Consider the following 22,292-nt stretch of genomic DNA (forward strand, 5'->3'; position numbering starts at 1 on the left):
AGGAGAAGAAGCATGAAAGAAGAAGAGAGAGGAAAGAGAAACAAAGGAAAAGTAAAATAATATTTAAGAGAAATAGTATTATATTATCATTAATGTATATAAAATAAATTAAAATAGAGAAATTACTAAAAAAATGAAACAGGGGAGTGAGAATTAGGGAGTGCAGAACAAATAATTCTTACTTAGATACCTGAAATTGTGTTTGTGTGTAGGAATTTTTCACCAAGTTCCCCTGTTATTAACGATGATAAAAACTATCTGTTTGGTATTTTTTTTATTTGGTAGATAAAATTTATATACGTTTTCACATTATCAAAATTCCCCTGCCTTCATCTAGAATTTAGAAATTACCAAATACAATACCCACTTTGTAATTCAGCTCTGGTTCATTGTCAATCAGCGTGAACTTCATTTGTTGGGGTATGAAACACCATCTTTTTCGCCGACAAAGGTAAGATTTTTCTTTTGGGGCGTTAATTTTCATGTAAATGCCAGATCTAATTTGTGTTCTTTCATTTTCGTGTTGTAAATTCGTTGAATAATTTTTCGACTCTCTAATCTATTATTTAAATTCCAGATCTAAGTGTTTTTTTAATCTTCAGCACTTGAAGCTCCGAAGTGCTGAAGTTGTTCAATATCCATTTTCCGGCACCAAGTGGATTGACGAATAACGACGCCGCACGATAGTGTTCTAATTTCATTTCGATGAGCAGGGAACTTTTTTGCAAAGTTTTTCTTACTTGTAGTTGAAGAGAAGATTCCAGATCAAACGCGAACGATAAGATCTTGGATCCAACTTTTGCCGCACAGAACGGTAAATTTTCCCCCCTCTGATACACTGGTTTTTTGATGAATAATTATGAAGGGCGAGGGACAGAATGGTAGTTACATCGCCTAGTCTCGTGCACTGTACAAATCGTGATTCCCTATACCTGATCGAAGCGGGTTTCCTTTTCCAGCTATTTCCTTTGCAGGCCAAAAAGTGATAACGGGCTTGTAGTTATCCACCATAGTCCATAAAGTTAAAATCGAGTCAAACGGACGACAACTTCGTAATTCATCACTTATCCCCAAATCCGTCTCCCTCCCGTAGATTCGATTTGAGCCATGGATAGCTGGTTTTGATGGTTGTTTCTGCCCAATCGCGCTCTGTTCGCTGAATTATTTTGACACCATTTGCTGTACGAGACGAGACTGGGCCTACCTTTTTTTGTCTCTCCTTCCCTCACTGGATTTGAAGCCCTGATTTTAAGCTTCAGTTTGACACCATTTGCAAGGGGTAAGCCTCGTATTCCAGCTTTTCTGCTCTTACCTTTTTACTGGTCAATCTTTAGAATTCACTTACATTTTGCTGTTTTTTGCCATTTTTTTGTGTTAATATCTTCTGGGTTTTACCGCTTCAAAAGTAATCATTTCGTTTTTGTGTTCTTCGAATGGAAAAGAATTACGAGTAGAGCTGAAAAGGGAACTGCGAAATGACTGAAATTTGGCCAACCTTTTGCATTATGCATCTGTGTGTGTAATATAATCACAAACTGACGATGAAACCGAGTTAATTAGGTGATTAGAACTATGTATCTGTGTGTTTAACTAACATTTTAATATTGAGTTAAATGTGTTTAATTTATAACTTTTTTTTCCCTTGAAATTAGAAGTTCAAAAGTCTTCTTAAATAGCTCATTTAAGCTTAATGTGTTGAATTATGCATAAAGATCGAAAAGATCTATTTCTTGAAAGGTTTTATTGTCTGTATACATGTATACACACACATATTATTGAAGTAAAAAAACATTTCATCTTCTTACTCGAAAAATTTTACTATGTCTATCTTTTGTCATCCAGATTTTATATGCATGTATGAAACTGTATAATAGATTTTTGTATCCATATAATAAATTAAATTAAATTATTTATGTTTAACCTTTTGAATTTTTGTACTTGTATGTAAAAGAAAACTTCACGACTTAAAGAGATTCATTTCACGTAAAGGCATTGCTCACAATGCTCATTGTCTTTGAAGTGGTGAAATTCATTTGTTTTTTGAATTTAAATATATTCTTGCTTTTTGATGAATTGAGAAACCCTTAATTTTTTTTATGGACTTTGTTGGAAAGTTTTTATTAGAGATAATTTTGCAATTTTTTTTCTAATGGCTTTTTCTATTCTGCATTGTGAAATTTTATGATGTTATGTTGATGTTATTTTATATGTTATTTGAAAGTTTGATATGATATTTTAGGGATGTTCTTTTTGTTATTAGGTTTGCCATTTTTATTTTATGTACGAAAAATTTAATTTTTGCTTATAATTAATTTATAGAGATGTATTATATTGTATTTGCGCTTATGAGCTCGAAAACGAGCTCACTTAACGAGCCAGAAAACGAGCTCATTTAACGAGCCAGATAACGAGCCTGCTTAACGAGCTCGCTAACAAGCCTGCTTAATGAGCTCGCTTAACGAGCCAAACTCGAGACAGACTCGTTTAATATGATAAATGAGCCGAGCCCAAGCCAAGCCTGAGCCGATATATATACCAAACAAGCCGAGCCCGAGCCTTATGATAAAAGCTCGGTTTGAGATCAAGCCGAGCTCGAGCCCTTATATATGCCAAACGAGTCGAGCCCGAGCCCAAGCCCAAGCCCGAGCCCGATACTGTTCGGCTCGACTCATTTACATCTCTATTAAAAACGAAGGGAATTTGCGAACCTAAGAGTGAAAATAAAACTGAACACTGTCTAAAAGTAATTCATGCTCATTAAGCCTTTCTTTGTTTGGACCCAAAAAAAAATTATATTAAAATAAAAAATTATAAGACTAAAATATATTAAACAACTGCATAAATAATACTCATTTTGTTAGTTTTACCAACACAAGCATTGGCTAAGGTTGCACAATCAAGACGCTTAATTATTTTTCTCAAACATAAAACCAATCTATGCTCGGACATAAGTTTTCATTAAATTGAAAATCTTGTTTTGTTTTTGTTTTAGTTTTTGAAGTTCTGTGTAAGGTTATGTGCCAAAAAGAAATTTCATAATATAAATTTTGTTTATATTGATTTATGATTTTTAATCTTAAGTTTTTGTTTGGCTTTTGTTTTTAGCACATGTTTTAAAGTTATTTTACAAGATTTTTTTTTTAAAAAAAAGGTGTAAACAAAAAATATAATAATTTTTCTTAAAATATATCAATCATTTAAATAAATTAGCTAGTTGATGTTATGCTGAAGGAAAATTATTGCAATACCAAGTTGAGGATGTTGATGTTTTATTTTATAAAATGCATGCTTGGGTACGTGTGTGTAAATAAACTAAATTGCGCCGAATACCAAGAAAATTTTAGGACTCGAATTACTGAGATATTCAAATTCAAGTTCGATCTGAAGCTTGAATAATTAAAATTTTTTTTTTATTGAATTTGGTTCGAATTGGAGTTTCTCTATGGCCTGAAAAATTAAACCTGTTCGTGAGATATTTGAATTATTACATGAAAATAAATTTTCATTCATAGAAATATATTTAATGTATAATTATATTATATTGATAGATTATTAAAATCTGCTTGGAATCTAGTGAAAAAAATAATTTACTCAAGTTTGGTATAACAAAATTAGAATATGTTCGAGATTTCCTCAAAATCACTAATTTTAAATTTGAATCAAATATTTTTGGTGTCCAAAAAGTTTGCAAAGTAGCACACACTTATTTGTATGTTTGCTTCACTTATAAATAGTTAAATAAATTATTATACAAAAAAAAATTTATTCAAACAAAATTTCATTAGACTACCTACTTTGCCCAAGGGAATCGTTTGAACTCCGGAGAAAGAGGACTTTTCACAGCGGTTCGCCTCCGCCGCCTCTACGTATTAACCCCCATCTGCTGTTTTGCATCTACCTCTTAGATTCTATATCTGTCCTCCCGCAGTGCGTCGCCGCCGTATGTTTCCTCTCCTTTCCTCAGCTTGTCGTAAGGATTTTACTACTTGGTACTTTTTTCATGGTAGCGAGTGGCGTTGCACGTAAAATTTTGTAATTGATTTCATTCAGAAGATTTCGGCCTGAGAGAGAGTGTGTGGGAGATTTTTGAGAAGGGATTTCTAAATTGGGAGGAGCACGCAACAAATTTAAATGCCAACAATGCTTCTTCTTTCTTAATTCCGGTATTCGGTTTGATTCTTCAGCACATATACGCATAAGATCCGTTTATCGAAATACAAGCACTTTCTAAGGCTAGAAAAGGTTGCAGAAAATAAAAGAAAAAAAGTTCATTTCTTTGCATCGTCTGGGCATTTAATCATTCTAGTAGATAATTGTTATGGACGAAAATGTGCCGGTTTCTAGGTATGCCAGATTTATTTAGAACTCTTCGAGATTTTCTGCTGTTTTATAGCATGTACCATGAATTTTAACTTCATGATTTTAAACAGTTGAAAATCTTTGCCCAGCTTATTTTATCACCACATTCTCTGTCTGGCATCACACTCCATAAGAAGATAGGACACTACTACTTCGTGCTTGAACTTCTGCAGATTTTCCCTATTATGATTTTAAAATGTTATTTTGATGTGCTTTTAGGTGCAAAGATTGATTATTTCGTTCATTGACAAATGGGAGAGCTCAACATTGAAAACCATGCTAGGTACATTTTATCAGTTGAAAAGGTATGCCTCATTTTCAATATATTATGAACTGCAATGCTTAATGCCTGAATTATTTAAGATATTAAAATTGTGGATGTATCCCGTGTCTTATAAAATATATGGTTCTTTTTGGATTTCTGAAAATTATGCTATGAAAGTTTGCTGTCAAATTATTTCAAGTTTATAACATATAACAATATTTGACATATTTTTTTTGGTTCTGCGTAATAATGATTTGCAAGATAGCAAGCTATAGGCTGTAACGTCCTCAAACTCAAGAGGACGCTACACAAAACATACTTAATTATTTAAATACAAATGCGGAAAACTTTGAACTTTCATTTCAAATGTGCACAGTTAAAATGGTCATCAAACTTCACATCAAAATAAAAGGTTTTTATCAACAACCATGGAAATAAACTATTGCTCAGCAAATACATTCTAACGAAGAACAAAACAAGGAAGTTCATCTGACAGCGCGCTCGTGCATCTTCTTCTCGTCTGACCGTCTACTCCGCTTCCTTTCCTTCCACATACTCGTCAATTAACATAATTAATTTTATCATCACCTACACCATTCAAGCATAATGAGTCTAAAGACTTAACAAACATATAGATACACACTTATACATAATAAAAGATAATGCATTGGCGTGACTAAAACATAACTTAAAACTTCTCATTTTGGGTGATGAAGTACACGCAATTGTGGTAACCACATCTTATGAGCACATGGAGTTCCCGTGATCACGGTCGTTGTACAATAAGCATATAGATGTACCGTCCTTACTAGCCTTGGCCAATATGCGCACCATCTCTGTATTGTCCATTATGGCTTTAGCCAATATGTGAACATTCATTCCTTGGGAGGGCCCCTCTGGAGCTCATCCCTGAGTACCAGTCTTGTACTGCCACCACAAGAACACATTCAACATTAAAATATTTTATCATGTATCATTGAAACATTATCATAGACTTCGTCATATTTTCTCATCATAAAACTTTCTCAGTTCATTCTCTTTAAATATTTCGTGCTCAAAATCATGCATGCTAAAATGAAATAAAAGCAAGAACGCCTCTAACATTTCATAAGATTTCTTGAAATAACATAGCTTTCGTGAAGAAATATAGCATATAAATGCAATACATAGCTAAACCGATCCACGTGAACCGTTCCTTCCGTTCTTGACATCAAAACCTGAAACTTTTTTCATAGAAACTCTTAAAAATACTTAAAACACCTTAAAATATCATAAACATGAATTTTAAACTTCAAAAACACGTGCTGAAAATCTCGAGACAACCCAGCTCGCTGGGGCGAAAATTTTTCGCTCCCCAGCGTAGGGCGCGAAAAAAACTGCGCGCCCAAGTGCGAGACGATCTGCCTGGGGTTTCCAGGCCGGTTGGCGCCGGTGCGAAAGAGCTCTGAAGCTTGAATTCAACGCAAAAAAATCTTTTTTCGAATCGGGGTTGAGCTCTTAAAGAAGGGTATTTGTTTTCTTCTGCCGCTGTGGTCGCAGGGCCTGTAAACATCTAAAAGATAGAAACTTGCTACAGAGATAGTGTGTTTTTTTTATATGTACTAAAAATTAGATATTGTGTTCTTTGATTCTTTCTAAATTATAGAATGGTTTTGGTCGCTAAAGCTTATCAAAATAAAATCTACTTGTTTGTTCACCTCATAATTAAGCCAAATATAACATGTAAATGAAACTTGTGAGTTCACCTACCCCTTAATCTTCTGTAACGATTAAATTTCAATTCTTAAGCCATGTTTTTCAAGGGATTCCTTAATCTTTCAATATATTCTGTCGAGCTATATTAATCTAATTGACAAAATGTAGCAACCAAGTGTCCTCGTGTTATTTCACAATTGCAATCGCATTAATGAACCGTGGAATCCTCTAGGTTTCGACCTATTGGACTATGACTATCAACATGTACCCAACCTTATATGTTTGTTGTAGATCCATGGATTATGTTACTCTATCATATTATAAAATCACCTTTTGGTGTCAATTATAACATATAAAATCATTTCGAAGTTTATCACACTCCAAAGATTCAATAAACACAATAACATAATCAAGAATGCTTAAAAATCAATTCAATCTTAAAAAAGAAATCAAAACATAATTGTTTTGGGGTAGGATAAATCCCAACAAAGAAAAAAGGAGAAAAGATAAAAACTAATTTTTGTGGTTGTTGTTCCTTCTCGAGTTCTTCTCGAGTTCTTCACGGCTCGTCTGTCTTCTTTTCTCCCCTGGCGGCGGCTGAAAAGTCCCTTTTTCCAACCTAATTCTCAGTATTTTATATATTCCAAGAGTCCAAGTTTTCCTTCATTTTTCCTTTCCGCACAAAAATTTTCCTTTTTCAGTTCGCGTGTCGCGCCCGGGCGCAAGAAATTTGCGCCTCGGTGCGTCCTTATTTTCATGCTGTTGTATCTCACGTATTCCGTCTAGGCGGATGGCCTTCTGTCTTTATCGTTTTCAATCTTTTCTGATCTCTCCTGGCCGGTAATTTCTTCTGCCTAGGCATGAATACCATTTTTTTTCAGCTTTATTATTTTTCAGCAAATCACGCACCATGAATTCTTCTGCCCAAACTTTTCATTCCACCATATTCAAATCTTGTCTTTTGTCAGTTTTACCTATAAATAAACACATTCAAATGAGTAATGACCCAAATGTATAAACAATAAAATAAACATGAAAACGGAGTCGACACAACAAAAACTATACAATAATGGACTCAAAATGACACACTTAGACATGTAAAATCGACACCTATCATCAACTTTCAAAATTTTGATTCAAAACCTCGCATAAATCACACACCAAAATTCTGTGGTTTAAACCTCCTATGCCTCAAAACTCGGAAAATCTTTACGTAAAACATCAAGAATGCTTCACGTTTCACAGTATTGCATCATGATCTTCCAAATAAATGCAATGTACATACATATACACATCAATATGCAGGTTTTTCATATCAAAATACCTATTATTCTTTAATGGTGGTTTCAGAAGTGCTTGAAACTTGCCTGATCGTTGTAGATTGGGGATAATCGACACTTTGGTAGCGATTCTAGCCTCAAACGGACGAGCACGGAGGTTCCTACCTGCCTTTGGTGCAACTTTTGAACTAGTAAATGGGAAGATATTTTTTGGCGCCTACAAGTTTGTAACTATTGGGCTTTGAAAGTCGGCTCATTAGTCGCAAACACTAACTTATAAAATTTTTCTCCCCTTAACTTAAAATAAAACTGCACCAACATTAAGCTTAAAATAAAAATGAAATATTTTCCTTAAACCTCGTTCGAAGGCTAGCCTCGTTACCCTCAATCCAAAATTAATCCCAAACCTGAACTAGTGGACTTTTAAATTTCATAAATAAGCCACATATATTAAACATAACTTTTAAATTTCATAAATAAGCCACATAAAATTGTTTAAATCATATAATTCATTTTTTTTAAAAAATATTCGTGAGTGAACTAGTGGACTTTTGGACCTTACATAGGCATTGTCGAGCCTTTTTTAAGTAAAGACACTTCTGACCAGGTGGACTGGTCAGTGACAAACTTGTTTGTCCTACTGAGAATAGGTACATGGATGGGGACATGGTCACTCACTCTGAAAATACCTAGACACTGATATAAGCCACCCCCAATTCTCATTCAATCTTTTTGTGAAGAACTTAGAACAGAATAAATTAAATCTAAGAATTATTAGTTTTTTTTCGAATGAAGCCGATCAAAGTATGGAGGAAGCTTTAGGGATTGGCAAGTGGTGAAATTCCCATGGCTATCAGCTGGAAAACTATTTCCTAAAGAAATGCAAATTTTGAGCTTCAAACAATCAACATATGGTACATGGATGATTGTTAAAATGATCAGCATATTAGAAATTCCTTGTCTGACCTGTTCCCATATTATTGAGCTTTGATTAAGCTTGAGCTCCAGGTGTAAAATCTGATGTTGAGCTTGATCTTTGGATTGTATTATATGTAGCCTTAATCAGGGTATTTACCTGAAGTTATTTCACGATGTTCGAGGATTAAGATATTCTTTTGTAAACTGCTTATATTTTACATAGATTAAGCTCGTCTTCATGATGTTAACCGTTTGCTAGACATTAGTATTTAATAAGTTTCTCGTTTCAGGAAATTAATTAATTGCGTTAAAAAAACACAATGCTTGTCATTATGTTGTGATGTTTACTTTTGATTTGTGTTTTAATTAAGTCTAGCACCCATTATCCCCAGAAAAAGAATAGCTTTGAGTCAGTGGTAATGGAGCACCTTAGACTAAATGGTGCTTATTGGGGATTGACCGCTCTTGATATAATGGGGAAGTTGGATGCAGTTGATCAAGATGAGGTTGTATCATGGGTTATGCAGTGCCAAGATGAATCTGGTTAGTGATACAGTATTATGTTATATCATTATAAGTAGAGACAAGTCAAATAAGTTCAGCTGGGAAAATTATGTTTTTTTAGACTTTGGCTGTTCATTCTTACAACTTAGGTAATGTTTGCAACCTTAAAAAATAAGTGATTATGAAATTTTTTTTAACAATTTGTTAAGAAAAAGAAAAAAAATCCATAATCACTTATTTTTTTAACAATATATAAATAATATATTTTTTCAAAATTAATCAATTATAAATAAAATATTATAAATCATATAAGTCTTCAAAGCTTATCAATCATATATGAATCGTTTCAAATGATATAAATCATTCAAAACTTATCAATCATGCATAAATTATTAAAGATAATAATTATATTATAATTGAAAAATTGTAAAAAATAAAATAAAATTGGCGGGAGCCCCTCGCTTTGGCCCGCGGCTCAAACGAGCCGCCAAAAGGCAAAAGCACAACCCAACCCGTATTTTTTAGCCAAACCCAAATTAACAATTCTACTCACTCATTCTAAAGGACATACAAAGTGCATAACACATGCTTAACATGTCTTAGATACATACATAGATATACATATTCTAGAATGATGCTCATCATTTGTATATGACCACATACAAATGCATCTCGGTTTGAACGGCCATACATAAGATCATCTAACGATCTGGAACTTAAAACTAGATGTCCTACTATAGGACATAAAGAGGGACTTCGGAATCAAGCCCCCTGCCCCCATTTGAAAGTCAAACCCCACTCAAGTGATTCGAAGACATGCTGAGCTGCCATATGGTAAGGCACATTGTATGTCCATTAGGATGACATCAAGTTTTGAGCTCCAGGTTGTTAGATGATCTTATGTATGTATTGTTAAGATTATAAATTTGAACCTAACTCAACCCCAAAAGCTTACTTGAGGTGGGAGGATTGTCCAAGTCCTTAAATGAAACTCGCAGGAACCCCTATCTAGCCGATATGAGACATCTTAACACACTCTCTCTAGCAAAAAAATGAACATTTGGAGTGTGGAGACATTAAAAAGTGGCTGAAATAGTTTAACAAATAACGGTGGACCTGGGCTCTGATATCATGTTAAGATTATAAACATGGATTCAAACCCAAAATTTAGATCAAGGAGGGAGGATTGTCCAAGTACATATATGATACTCCGAGGAACTCTATCCAGCCGAGACATCTTAACATGCATCTAAGACATTTTGAGCATGTGGCTATGCACTCTATATAAATACATTGATGCATATTGCATACTTTTCAGGTAGAGACATCAAACAAGTCAAATAAGTTCAGTGGGAAAAAATCTTTTATTCTAAAAAAAAGAAATTTGGCTGCTCTTTCTTCCTCATATATGATTATTATTTTAATCTCCCTTGACGTTTGTTGTCCTATGCAGGAGGGTTTGGTGGTAACATTGGACATGACCCTCATGTATTGTATACCCTAAGTGCTATTCAGGTTTTGGCTCTATTTGACAAGATAGACATTCTTGACACCAAGAAGGTCTCCAACTGTATCCTTCAAATCCGAGCTTTCTGTTTTACAATAATTCTTGAGTATCTCATTGATGGCTACATTTCTTTTGCTAAATCCCGTTATGATTTGCACACATTATATATAGCTAATATCTTTTTGAAGCATGTGGGAGGCACCCTATTGGTGCTTGTTACATGAAATCTTAATCTTCCATTAATAGAGATGGTTCTTAAGGTTCAGCACTGGCTAATTGGCTTTATAAGTATAACAATGTGCTTTGTGAGAACCATAATCATCTTCATCTGCAACTAATTATTTTTCTAAAATTATTGTCCTTTGCAATTCACAGAGATAAGTTAACTTGCAATTGGCAACACATGTAATCTGTTACAACCACAATTTCATATATATAATAAGGAATGAATTACACTGAAAATAGAAAGAAACTCCCAGAGATAGAACTCTGTCCCTAGCCAAAGCTAGTCCCTAGCACACGCTAGTTAACACTCAACAAAGAAAATGAATTGAATGCCTCCTAACTCTCCTTCCTCACATATTTATTTAATACCCTCTTTCTAGACTCTTCTAAGACTATTGGGCTATTTGGATTTAGGCCCACCAATTACAGGTCCGTAACATAATCTTTGTTAGTTATATGGCTCTATTAACTGCATGATCTGAGGTTGTTGAAAATATGGTTTGTTACTCCTTATGTTATAAACAGTGGACAGATACCATAGGCCATAAATAAGTGTCAGTTACTCAGTTATGATGTTGCCTCGTAGCGTTACTGTTTGACATTTTACATTCTGTCCAAGCATTCTGAACTGTTGTTAATGCCAGTTTATATCAAACACTTCATCGATGTATCAATATCAATACTGCGACTCAAAATCCAGGAGAGGAAGTAAAAAAATCTCCAAGCTTTGAGTGTGTTTTGCTTTTGTTTCTGAGTGTCAAGTATAGACTTACATTTGTAAGCTAGATATTGCTGGCCTACAAAATGAGGATGGATCCTTTTCTGGAGACATGTGGGGAGAAGTTGATACAAGGTATACCTTCTCTTTCTTCATTCTGATGCTTTTGGACATTTTATTCCCTTTTTGTGTAATATATTCTTTTATTTCTAACACTTCTAAGTTGTATGATAAGGACACATACATTTGGTGCTGATACATTATATACTCCAATGAAATACAAAAGCAAGCTAACGCTTTCTTTAGGTTTTCTTATATTGCTCTATGTTCTCTCGCATTATTAAATCGCTTGGACAAAATCAATGTGGAAACAGCTGTAAAGTACATTGTAAGTTGCAAAAATTTGGATGGTGGATTCGGATGCACACCTGGAGCAGAATCCCATGCTGGGCAAAGTATGTTCATGTCTTGAGTGGTTACATTTACATATGATCTGTTCTAGTTACTAAGTAAATACGTGCATATTTCATATTTGGGTCATTTTCAGTTTTTGCTTTATGACTTCGGAATGTGTCTAGGACTTTATGTGAATTATGTTGAGTAAGTTGATAAAAAGCAGAAGTTTAAAAGAGAGGTATTTTACCAGTCATAAGTATCCTAATTAAATGGAAGATGATTTTGAGTTTCCAATTGCTAAATCCAATCTCTAATGGAATGTACATCCTAAATAAGTAATTGTTCCCTATAATTGTGTCGGGACATTTCGTGGTGCACCAAGCTCCCTTATATAGCTGATGAGGTAACTTCTTTAATATTTTCTTTCGAGCACTTAGTCTACCATTATGGCTCTTACAAATAGTCAATTTTGGAAGAACTTATTGTCAGCCTCGTTCAGATATGAATCTCTGATTTGGAAGGGAAGAACTTGCATTAGTATCTCAATTCAAACATGGGTTTGATTCACACTGTATGTTCTGAGAAATATTTACCATCTGAAAGAGGAGATAACGGAGTCTTTGTCTAAAGAATCGACTGCCTTCAATGGGCGACTCAGCTCATGTATAGTTATTACAGCTTTGGCCTAAGCCATATTTCAATTATGTGGATAGAATTTCTGTGATTGTTTGACCAGAAGAGATAGGTGTAGTTTAATAAGTTCTGGTGTTTTACAAAATGCTTTACTGAAAATTCATGTTAATTAACCCGAAAACTGTATGTTGAACTAAAACTAAGATTTCTATTCATTTAAAAGGAATCTGAGCGAGGCTGATAATAACAATTGTTTGTACCAGACAGTTGGAAAGCCATAGTTGTCGCATCAGCTGTTTGTCACTAATTGGGAAAACATTATTGCCTATTTGATTGGAGGGAAAAGAACTGAGAAGTCATCTTCCCATTCAAGTGTTTGGTTAAAACCAAGGAATAAGAATATATAGTTTTTCACTTTTCTTTTGTGTGGCTTAGTCGAGAAAAACTGGAGAGGGGTGATATGATAGTTGTTTTTTGTCATGCCATTGAACTGCAATTGCAGTTTTCTGTTGCGTGGGAGCTCTAGCAATTACTGGTGCTCTACATCATGTCGATAAGGACCTGCTTGGATGGTGGTTGTGTGAGCGACAAGTAAAATCTGGAGGTCTAAATGGGCGTCCCGAGAAGCTTCCTGATGTTAGTTATTGCTTCCATTTTGTATTCTTAATCTTAGTTGAGAACTATTTCATTTAAAGATAATGATTCTTTTTTAAAATTCTGCTAATTATCAACCCAGGTCTGCTATTCATGGTGGGTCCTTTCTAGCTTAATCATGATTGATAGAGTTCACTGGATTGACAAGAACAAGCTTGTCCAGTTCATCTTGGACTGTCAGGTTAGTTTTTATTCTGACAAGGCAGTTTTGGTTTGGATTTTCATTTGATGGGATCATGCTGGTAAGGATTTTCAATTGCCTTTAATTATATAGGATAAAGAGAACGGAGGAATTTCAGATAGGCCAGATGATGCTGTCGACGTCTTCCATACCTACTTTGGCGTTGCTGGTAAGACCTGCATCGTTTTGCCGTCGGATGTAAATGGATTTGAACTAATGCACCTCTGATTAAAATTTTGATTTGTCCCTGGATTCAACTTTGAAAGAGGTTTGGGATGTATTTCAAATATTGTCTAAAAACCTTCAAATTTTTTTAACATTGCCCGAGTTTTAAATCAATGGCTCTCATTTTGTAAGATGTTTTACATAATTTAATTTCTTGATGAAAATCCATGAACATAAACTTGACATCCTTCTAGAACTTTCCGACATGTCCAACATTTTTTTGTGTGGTGATTGCAGGTCTCTCCCTTCTTGAATACCCAGGATTGAAAGCAATAGATCCTGCTTACGCATTACCTGTAGAGGTAGTCAACAGAATTTTCCTTCTCAAATAAACGAGCAATGCTTCATTCTCTTATTTGCAAGTTTACTTGGCCGACTGATATTTTAGACATATTATTGTGAGACTCGTGCTGTGTGACGAGTTTGCTAATTTACTTTTAGAAATTTTTTTTTAAACTATGGAAAATTAGCAATTTAGTCTTATATGTTAACATATTTTTATTTTGATCTTCTGTACTATCATGTTTTAGAAAATGTACAATAAATCGGGCTCTTTTTTTATTTTTTGGATATCATCTCTAGTTTTTGAAACTCAATAGAGCTAACATGTTTTGCTTAGTTCGCAGCTTGGCATAAGATGTCTGTTTGACATCAATCAATTATCATGTAATATAATCTGGGTTCCACATTAGCAAACTTTTATTTATATATATATATATGTATATATATATTGTGAAAATTTATTTAAGATAAATGATTAACATATTTTTAATTTATATATATATAAATTAAAAATACGTGAATCATTTATCTTAAATAAATTTTCACACACAATATAAATTAAAAATACGTGAATCATTTATCTTAAATAAATTTTCACACACAAAAACTTAATTGAAGCAGTCGAAGTCGAAAGTGTCGAACCTCCAAATGGTGCAAATCGTATTCTCCCCTCTTACATAATAAAGTCCAAGAAATCTATACACAAACAAAACATAGTCGAAGTGGTCGGCATTCTATCCTTTTTAAATAACAAACCTCCAAATCGTATTATATCCTTTTAAATAGTAACCAAGTTCAAGAATTGTGTGAATATTTGTATGACGTAAATGAAATTCCTGCACATTATGTATTTATATAATTTTGATTCCTGTACTTAGGGTATAGGGTTTTCGTGATGGTTGTCACAAAAACCTGGTAGTATATTTTAAGTCAAGTATTGAACACTTGACTTATACACTACTAGATTTCTGTAGTCGCTCATAAAAACCCTGCACTTTAGGGTTCAGAAAATCAATATTATATATATATATATATAGTTTTTTTCAAGTGCTCATCTATCATGCCCACCACCATGCCCACCAATGACACTATTCTATTGGACCTACAGTTTATCACATCTTTATCACATCCAATAGAATAGTGCCACATCATTGGTGGACATGATGGTGGACATAATAGATGAGTACTTGAATATATATATATATATATATATATATTATGTTTTTTTTAAAGTTAATAATTTTGCTTATGTGCAGTAGTATTCAACTTATGTCACATAATAATTAATAGGTACAAGGTAGGCAACTTCTTATGCCAACTAAGTAAACCCGGCGGCTCTTATGAGTTCTGACGACACAGGATGATGAAATCCAAAAAAAATTGTGCATTTTTTAAAACATGACAACATTAATAAAACCAAAAATAAATCAACATAAATGACTAAATTGCTAATTTTACCTTCTGTACTCAGGCGTCTACAAGCCGCAGAAATTTGTGGAAAATATAGTTCTAAAAAACATGAAAAAACACGGGCAAATCGCGATTAAGCACGACGAATCGAGAAAAGCTTCATTTTGGGCAAAAAGCGAAAAAATAGATAATCTTTTGGTTGACAACATTAATTAAACGTAAAAAGGAGCGGAAAACGTGAAAAGCACAAATTTTTAGTTAAAATTGTAATTTTTTATGTTATAAATTTTATTTTAAATCATAAAAACTTAATAGTATCATTTTTCGACAAAAAAAAATCCTAAAGGCGTTGAACTTAAATAGGTCATGTACTCTTCTTTTCTTTGCAACTAAGAAGCTATCGTTAAAAGTTTCACCTATCACAATTTGTAAATTTGAAGCTTATGATTTTTATAACTTAGAATATTTATTCATTTATTCTTAAAATGTGTCTGTTTATGTGTTATTTAATGTATTAATTCACTTGATATAATTAAAAATATAATACAAACAAAAAAGTATTTTCATGCCTAATGTAAGGTAAATTCTTAGCTCAGTAGCATATATTTGACCTTTTTCCTGGTTCGGTCTAATATGGTTTGATGTTTTCGGTTTAAGCCGAAACATTTCAAAAATTTCTTCGAGTCAATCCTTCCATTAATTGAATGGTTAAAATTAATTATGCCAAGATCATTTCAGTCCTAGATGCCAAAACTTACACCAAAATACGTTTGTGGTTGGAGATGGCATAAGGATAGAAATATTAGGTATAATATTATAGTATCCTTATTGGATTAATTATTATTATTATCCATGAATATAATTTGTACCAAGGAGTCCAATGGTTTTTCAAAATACCATTAATAGATGTTCTCGAGGCTTACAGTAAGGGTAATATCCGAATCATGCATTTAATGGTTCATATCTCTATACGATTTAGTTCAACTCAACTTACATTTAAGGGTATTATCCTAATAAGATATCTAACAACACATGATTTGTCATGTTAGTACTATAATATTAATGATGCATATATGTGTTGAGATGTAGACCCTCATATGTATGATTTGGGTATTACCCTAAAGGAAGCGTCTCATTAACCTCTCTACACATGGACGTAATTAATGATATATTATCGATGTGGCAAATCACGAGCCATTAGATCTATTAGGGTAATACCCTTAAGTTGGGTTGAACTTTACCATTCTGGAGTAGTCTAAATTCTTAATATAGGGTCCTAGCTAGCTTCCAGCCTGTTTGGATAAAAAAAATGCATTTTTTTAAACTTTTTTTTAGGGAAAATTGCTTTTTTGGTCATGTAGGTACAACACTTTGCGATTTTTGTCCTCAATGTTTTCATGTTTTAATCCGCTATCTTTATTTTTTTGGTAATTTTAGTCTTTTTTTCGATGTGACATTGATATGGCACCATTATAGTATTGATGTGGAGCTGACGTGTATAATGTCACGTAAGCATTTTTTAAGAAAAAGGGCTGAAATTGCCAAAAATCGAAACATGCAGGACTAAAACTGAAATATGAAAATATAGAGGACCGAAATCGCAAAGTGACAAACATACAGGACCAAAATTGCAGTTTTAAAAAAGTTGTAATATTTTTTGTATATAGCAATTTCTAAATTTAAGTTATTTAGAAAAGCACTTGAAAAACTATAAATTTGAGTATTTAGAAAACTAGTTATTTTAGATTAATTAAGTGCTTTTAAAAGCATACAAGACCAATTTAAACACATAAAAAAACTATAAAAGAATTTTGTAAAAATAAATAAATAATTCATCATATAACTTCTTGATCCAAACACAGTCTATTATTATCTCATTGCAGCTTTCATCAAAAGCAGCCCTAGCTCAACTAAATTTAAAAAATTATATAAACACAATATTGGATATTCATATATCTGTCATGAATGAATATCTATACCATATATAAATTAATAGCACTTTAGTGGTCTCTTGGTATGCTTATTTTTATTTCATTTTTTTTAAAAACCCATAAAATTATCAAATTGAAAAAAAATTCATATATTAAAATCAAATATTTTAAAAAATAAATATTATATTATATACACACAAATCATAATATTTGTATATAATATTACACACGTAATACGTGTGCTCTGTTACTAATATATATATGTTTGTGTACGTGTTCGTTTTTCACAAAATCATTTTGTAAGCAAATTTTCTATTTTATTTTTATTTAATTCAGTCAGAAAACAAATGCACGTTTTTCAATACTTAATTAATAAATATATAATAGTGCAAAAAAGAAAGAAAAAAATTTTCTGTTAAATATAAAAAAAAAATTGAACTATATATTTAATACTATAGAAAAAAGGTAAATAATTTAAAAATCCCTACCAACCCTTCAAACTTTATTTTAACTCCCTAACCACAATTTTTTTTATTTCAACTCCCTAGTGGTCTTCATTTTTGAATTAAATATTATTTAGCAACTAATCCTTTGTACGTGGCATTGTTAACCTATCGAACCAGTCCCGGCCATGCAAGACTATCAGTTACGCAAGGTTTTCAGCCGATATACTCCGAATTAGGGTCCAGCATGCTTCCGTAAGATGAAATAAATTTAAATACCTCTTTGACCAAAATGTCGTCGGGTCATACCTGCCGAGTTTTACGAAGTGCTCCTCACACTCCAACCACGCAGTCGCAACAGATGGTTTCTGCACAAGCTCCTTCAACGACACCCAACACAACCTTAATTCGTTTTCTACCTTAAGGCGTATGGTATGTAAATTTAATTATAAAATATGAGCATGAAAGAACAAGATGCTTTAAAAAAATTATTCAGACATGATATTATTACATAAATCAACTCATTTGAAGAGGAGAAGACAACTTGTTTAGCTACTCATAGTCAGGGGCGTATCTAGGATTATTTTGTCGGGAGGGCTTAACGTATAAATTATAAAAATATTTTTATAAAATATTTGTCTAAATATATATTTATTTTTAAAACAACATTTTATAAAAATATTTAAAAATTATTTTTATAAAATTATTTTATAAATACTTCTTCAAACACGCAGAACTTTAATTTTTTAAAATTATTTCACCAAATAGAGAATTGAATCGATGGGCTAGTTTAGATTTTTTATGAATAACATTTTCTTTTCTTTCAACAATTTTATATTTTCTCGAACTCTTCAACCCCATTTAATTTGCTCAACCAAAAAATTTGATGGGCTTGTTTATTAATTGGACCAAAATATACCCATACAAAACTTTTAAGGTTGGGGGCTTGCTTGGCTTGTTGGTACGCCCCTGCTCATAGTAGCCTTGTTCTTGTAATACATAAAGAAAACTTAATACAATAGAGAGAGAAATATTACAATAATTTATTTGTAAGAAAACTGAAGGGAATGATCGATATCTTCAGCTTCCTTGAACGCTTGTATTTATAGCTGAGGTTCCACTAGTTTCACCGAAAAACTTCAGAAAATCTTACAGATATCTTTTATTTCTTTATGCCATTATTGATGACATCTTTTACTAGTGGAGGAGGCAGCTGTCTTGTATTTTTTATGCCATTATTGATGACATCTTTTACTAGTGGAGGAATCACATGTCTGTCACTTTCTTTTGGCTTTATTCTTCTCACATGCCTGCTTTATTGTTATCGGGGCATCTTTTGCTTTTGAAGTAGGCCCCTGTGAAAACGCATATTTGGTGGTCCTTGTCCACCTTTGCTTGTCTCGAAAAAATCTTTTCGATCCGTTCGGGGTCTGAAGTTTTTTCCGAATTCTGGCTCCTTATGGTTGGGACACTCTGGGCAGATGTTCTCTGACCATCTTTCGATATGAGCCATGTTACAAAATTTTCGGCGAGTCTCTGTACTCCCCGGCAGCTTGTTGTTCCATAAAAAGTTTCTCTTCTTTTCGAAGAGTTCTTCCGCAAAAGCCATAGTTTTTCCTGTCATTGTGTTTAACAGGAATGATCCGTTCACAGAATTCTGATAAAATTTGAACGAAAACTTGACATTGTCCATCTCGGTGAGACAAACCCAAATACCCCATGCCCTTCTGGTTGAGATTTTATTTTCTCCAAAAGTGGACACTAATGGTATTTTCTCAGGAATAGGGTCCTTAATGAATCTTTGATTATTCATGTCAGGTCTTCTTAGATTGATGAAATGAAAGGGTTCGTGTGATCCTTTACCTGTTGGTTCTGGATCTGCAATAAAGAAATATAATTCAAGCACATCTTCTCTGGACAAATGGTCGTTATTTGCCCATGTTTCTTGGACTGCTTCCTGAATCCATTTGGGTAACTGTGATATCTCCGAAAAGCTTGGTGACGTTGTATAAACTGAGGCCAAGGCTCCAAATTCATACCAAAGCTTTACATCCTTAGGATTGACATTGTTTTTTAGCCATACCCTTGGATATATCTCTGCAACATCAACCCTGCAAGTGTTAGAGTTAATTTCACTTTTTGTACTTAATTTCTCCCACCTCTGTTGATAAACCTGAAATGGAGAAATAATAGCTGGATTAGTATCTGTAGTAGCCCGAACCCTAATTGAGTAATTAGAGTATTAATGCTAATCAAATAAATTGGGGATTGGACGGATCGGAAGCTCCGAAGGGACGATCGGAAGCTCCGATCGGGATCAGAAGCTTCGATGAGGATCGGAGGCACCGATGATATTACGTCATCCATGACGTGTGGCTGGATCGGAAGCTCCGATCAGGACCGGAGGCTCCGATCACCCCTATCCGGAGTCAACAAGTGATATTTTGACACGTGGCAGATCAGGATCTTCGGAAGCTCCGATGGCAGGATCGGACGTTCCGATCGAGGTTCGGACGTTTCGATCGAGGATCGGAGGCTCCGATCGTTGTCTATAAATAGAAGGCCGAGATTTCATTTCTCCTTGCCAATTCCGGATTTCCTCTCTATTTCTAGTCATATTCGAGCTGTTCTAGTCTTCTTAGGCTTGGTCCGGAGGTCGGAGAGGCGTTCGATAGTCGTAGCGGAGTTGTGCCCAAGTTCTGGAGGCATCGACATCAAAGGGCTAACGACGGACGAAGGTATAGCTTTTGCTTCCTATAAATATTTAGGAGTATGCAATAGCTTAGTTAAGGCTTTTAGAGCACTGTAATGATAGTGGTATCTTTTCGCTGTGTAGGCGGACTTTAGGCTTGGACTTAGAGCTGGTAGTGCCTACCTGGTATTTGAGGTACGAAAGTACTGTTCGAGATATCCTGACTGAGTATGCATGTATTATGTGACCGCATGATTTATATGCCATGATTTTATGCTGCATTCATTTGCATCTTGCTGTATCTCCTTCGAGATGTCTGTTAGTAGGGTTGTACCCTATCCTGTTAGTGGATGGACTTCCATCGATTTGGGTCCGGTGTTTCCACGGTTATCTCGGTATGGGAGCCACCTCCTGAAGCGACGGCACAGCGTGCTACATACCAGGGCCCGGTCTGTCTCTGTTATCTGATCCTTGACCTCGAGTCTATAGGGAGTTCACTTTGCATGCATGTATACTCATACTCTCGCACTGAGCGTTTTATGCTCACGTCTCGTACTCTGTATTTTCTGGACACCCTATTCCATGGGGCAGGTTTGAGATTGGACGAGGAGGGTGGATCCAGGAGGGGCTAGTCAGTGGTTGGCCAGCTGGAGCTTCGTCTAGGCTTTATTACTGTTGTTTGGGTTTATACAGCTATTCGATTTGGTTGTATATTATTGGATAATTACAGATTTCTTTACTTGGGATTGTATAATGTTATTGGTTTCCGCAGTTTTATTCTGATATCTGTTTTATTAAGTTAATTGCATGCCTAAGTTCTGTTTAGTAGGTGATCCGGGTAAGGGTCACTACAGTATCGATCTTAGATTTGCCCTTGTCAGTGTTGGGCCTAAGATTAATCTCTTCTTCTTTTACCCCAGAGGCGGAGGGTTGACTTGATGAGGAATCCTCATCAATTGTTGCTTTATCTAGATCATCAAAAGCTGATGATAGATTAACACTTGTTTCTTGAGTTTTAGCTTCCTCAACATCTTGTTTTCCAACCAGTGGTTGTATTTCTTGTTTTTGTAAAACCAATAGTTTTAGCATATCTTATTTATGAGAAACCAATGGTTTCTCTATGGCCTTCACAATTAGCCCTTGAATAGCAGCTCATAGTTGTGTTTGAGCTTGCATACACCCTGTAATTCGATTAGATACTTTGATCCAATCAGCTGTTGTAACCTGCCGGCCATTTCAGCATTAATGACTAACTGGTTGAACTCGGTTTGAAGCAACCCAAGGTGTTTCCTGAGATGTCTCTGCATTTTCATGATGAAATCCACGTCACTGCCTTCCATCTCTTGTTAAGAAATCTGCAAGAATATTTTCATGAGATTTAATAATAACAATATCAAAAATATAATTTTGACATAATGCTTGCCATCTTAATAACCTAGCTTTCTCAGGTTTAGATTCAATCTTATTTTTTAAGAAAGCTTTTACCTGGGTGTTATCAACCTTTAGCGTGAATGTTTTAGCAAGTAAAAATAATGGTCATTTTTCGAAAGCCCTTTTAACTGCATAAAATTCCTTTTCGTTGATATGTCATCTGATGGCCTCTGATTCTGAAAAAAGACCGCTACAGTATCTGCATGGTATTTCTCCATCCGGAGTGATCTTGGTAAGGATTGCTGCCCACCAATCGTCACTAGCATCCGTAAATAAAACCAGATCATCTTCATCTTTGGGTATAGCCATTTTTGGAAGATTCTTACATATCTCTTTTAATTGGTTTACCCCTTGAGTATGGTCTTCGGTCCATGTAAACCTAGCATCCTTTTTTAACAAAGGACTGAACACCTTTCTGTACATTGCTAGGTTTTTAATGAACATCCCTGCAAAATTAACTACTCCAAGAAAACTCTGGAGTTGTTTTATGTCTTTGAGTTTATCTGGAAAATTCTTTACCTTTTTCACAATATGGAGTTGTAG

The 22,292-nt window shown here is 34.1% G+C and overlaps 1 protein-coding gene across 5 annotated transcripts; it reads left to right on the forward strand.

The window, feature by feature from the left end:
* The first annotated feature begins 297 nt into the window (after positions 1-297).
* LOC140876456 (geranylgeranyl transferase type-2 subunit beta 1-like) lies at positions 298-14,121 on the forward strand. 5 transcript variants are annotated; one of them, XM_073280428.1, is made up of 13 exons: positions 298-451; positions 578-814; positions 960-1,279; positions 3,805-3,970; positions 4,579-4,664; positions 8,910-9,060; positions 10,475-10,591; positions 11,540-11,606; positions 11,778-11,926; positions 13,003-13,136; positions 13,237-13,335; positions 13,429-13,504; positions 13,798-14,121. In XM_073280428.1, exons 5-13 carry the CDS (start codon positions 4,611-4,613, stop codon positions 13,890-13,892), a joined length of 942 nt encoding a protein of 313 aa, XP_073136529.1. In that variant the 5' UTR covers positions 298-451; positions 578-814; positions 960-1,279; positions 3,805-3,970; positions 4,579-4,610; the 3' UTR covers positions 13,893-14,121. The 5 variants fall into 5 exon arrangements, with proteins under 5 accessions (XP_073136529.1, XP_073136526.1, XP_073136528.1 ...); XM_073280425.1 differs by having other exon boundaries at positions 3,805-3,940; XM_073280426.1 differs by having other exon boundaries at positions 318-451; positions 603-814; positions 3,805-3,940.
* Positions 14,122-22,292: the final 8,171 nt, after the last annotated feature.

Source organism: Henckelia pumila, chromosome 1, assembly GCF_033568475.1.
Source record: "Henckelia pumila isolate YLH828 chromosome 1, ASM3356847v2, whole genome shotgun sequence".
Classification (NCBI taxonomy): Eukaryota; Viridiplantae; Streptophyta; class Magnoliopsida; order Lamiales; family Gesneriaceae; genus Henckelia; species Henckelia pumila.

Bases quoted from the DNA above. Each gene is read 5' to 3' on its own strand.
- LOC140876456 (XM_073280428.1), top strand. From the start codon at position 4,611: ATGGGAGAGCTCAACATTGAAAACCATGCTAGGTACATTTTATCAGTT. The intron at 10,592-11,539 runs GTATCCTTCAAA...TTTGTAAGCTAG, and splicing joins CACCAAGAAGGTCTCCAACT to ATATTGCTGGCCTACAAAAT. The intron at 11,927-13,002 runs GTATGTTCATGT...CTGCAATTGCAG, and splicing joins AGAATCCCATGCTGGGCAAA to TTTTCTGTTGCGTGGGAGCT.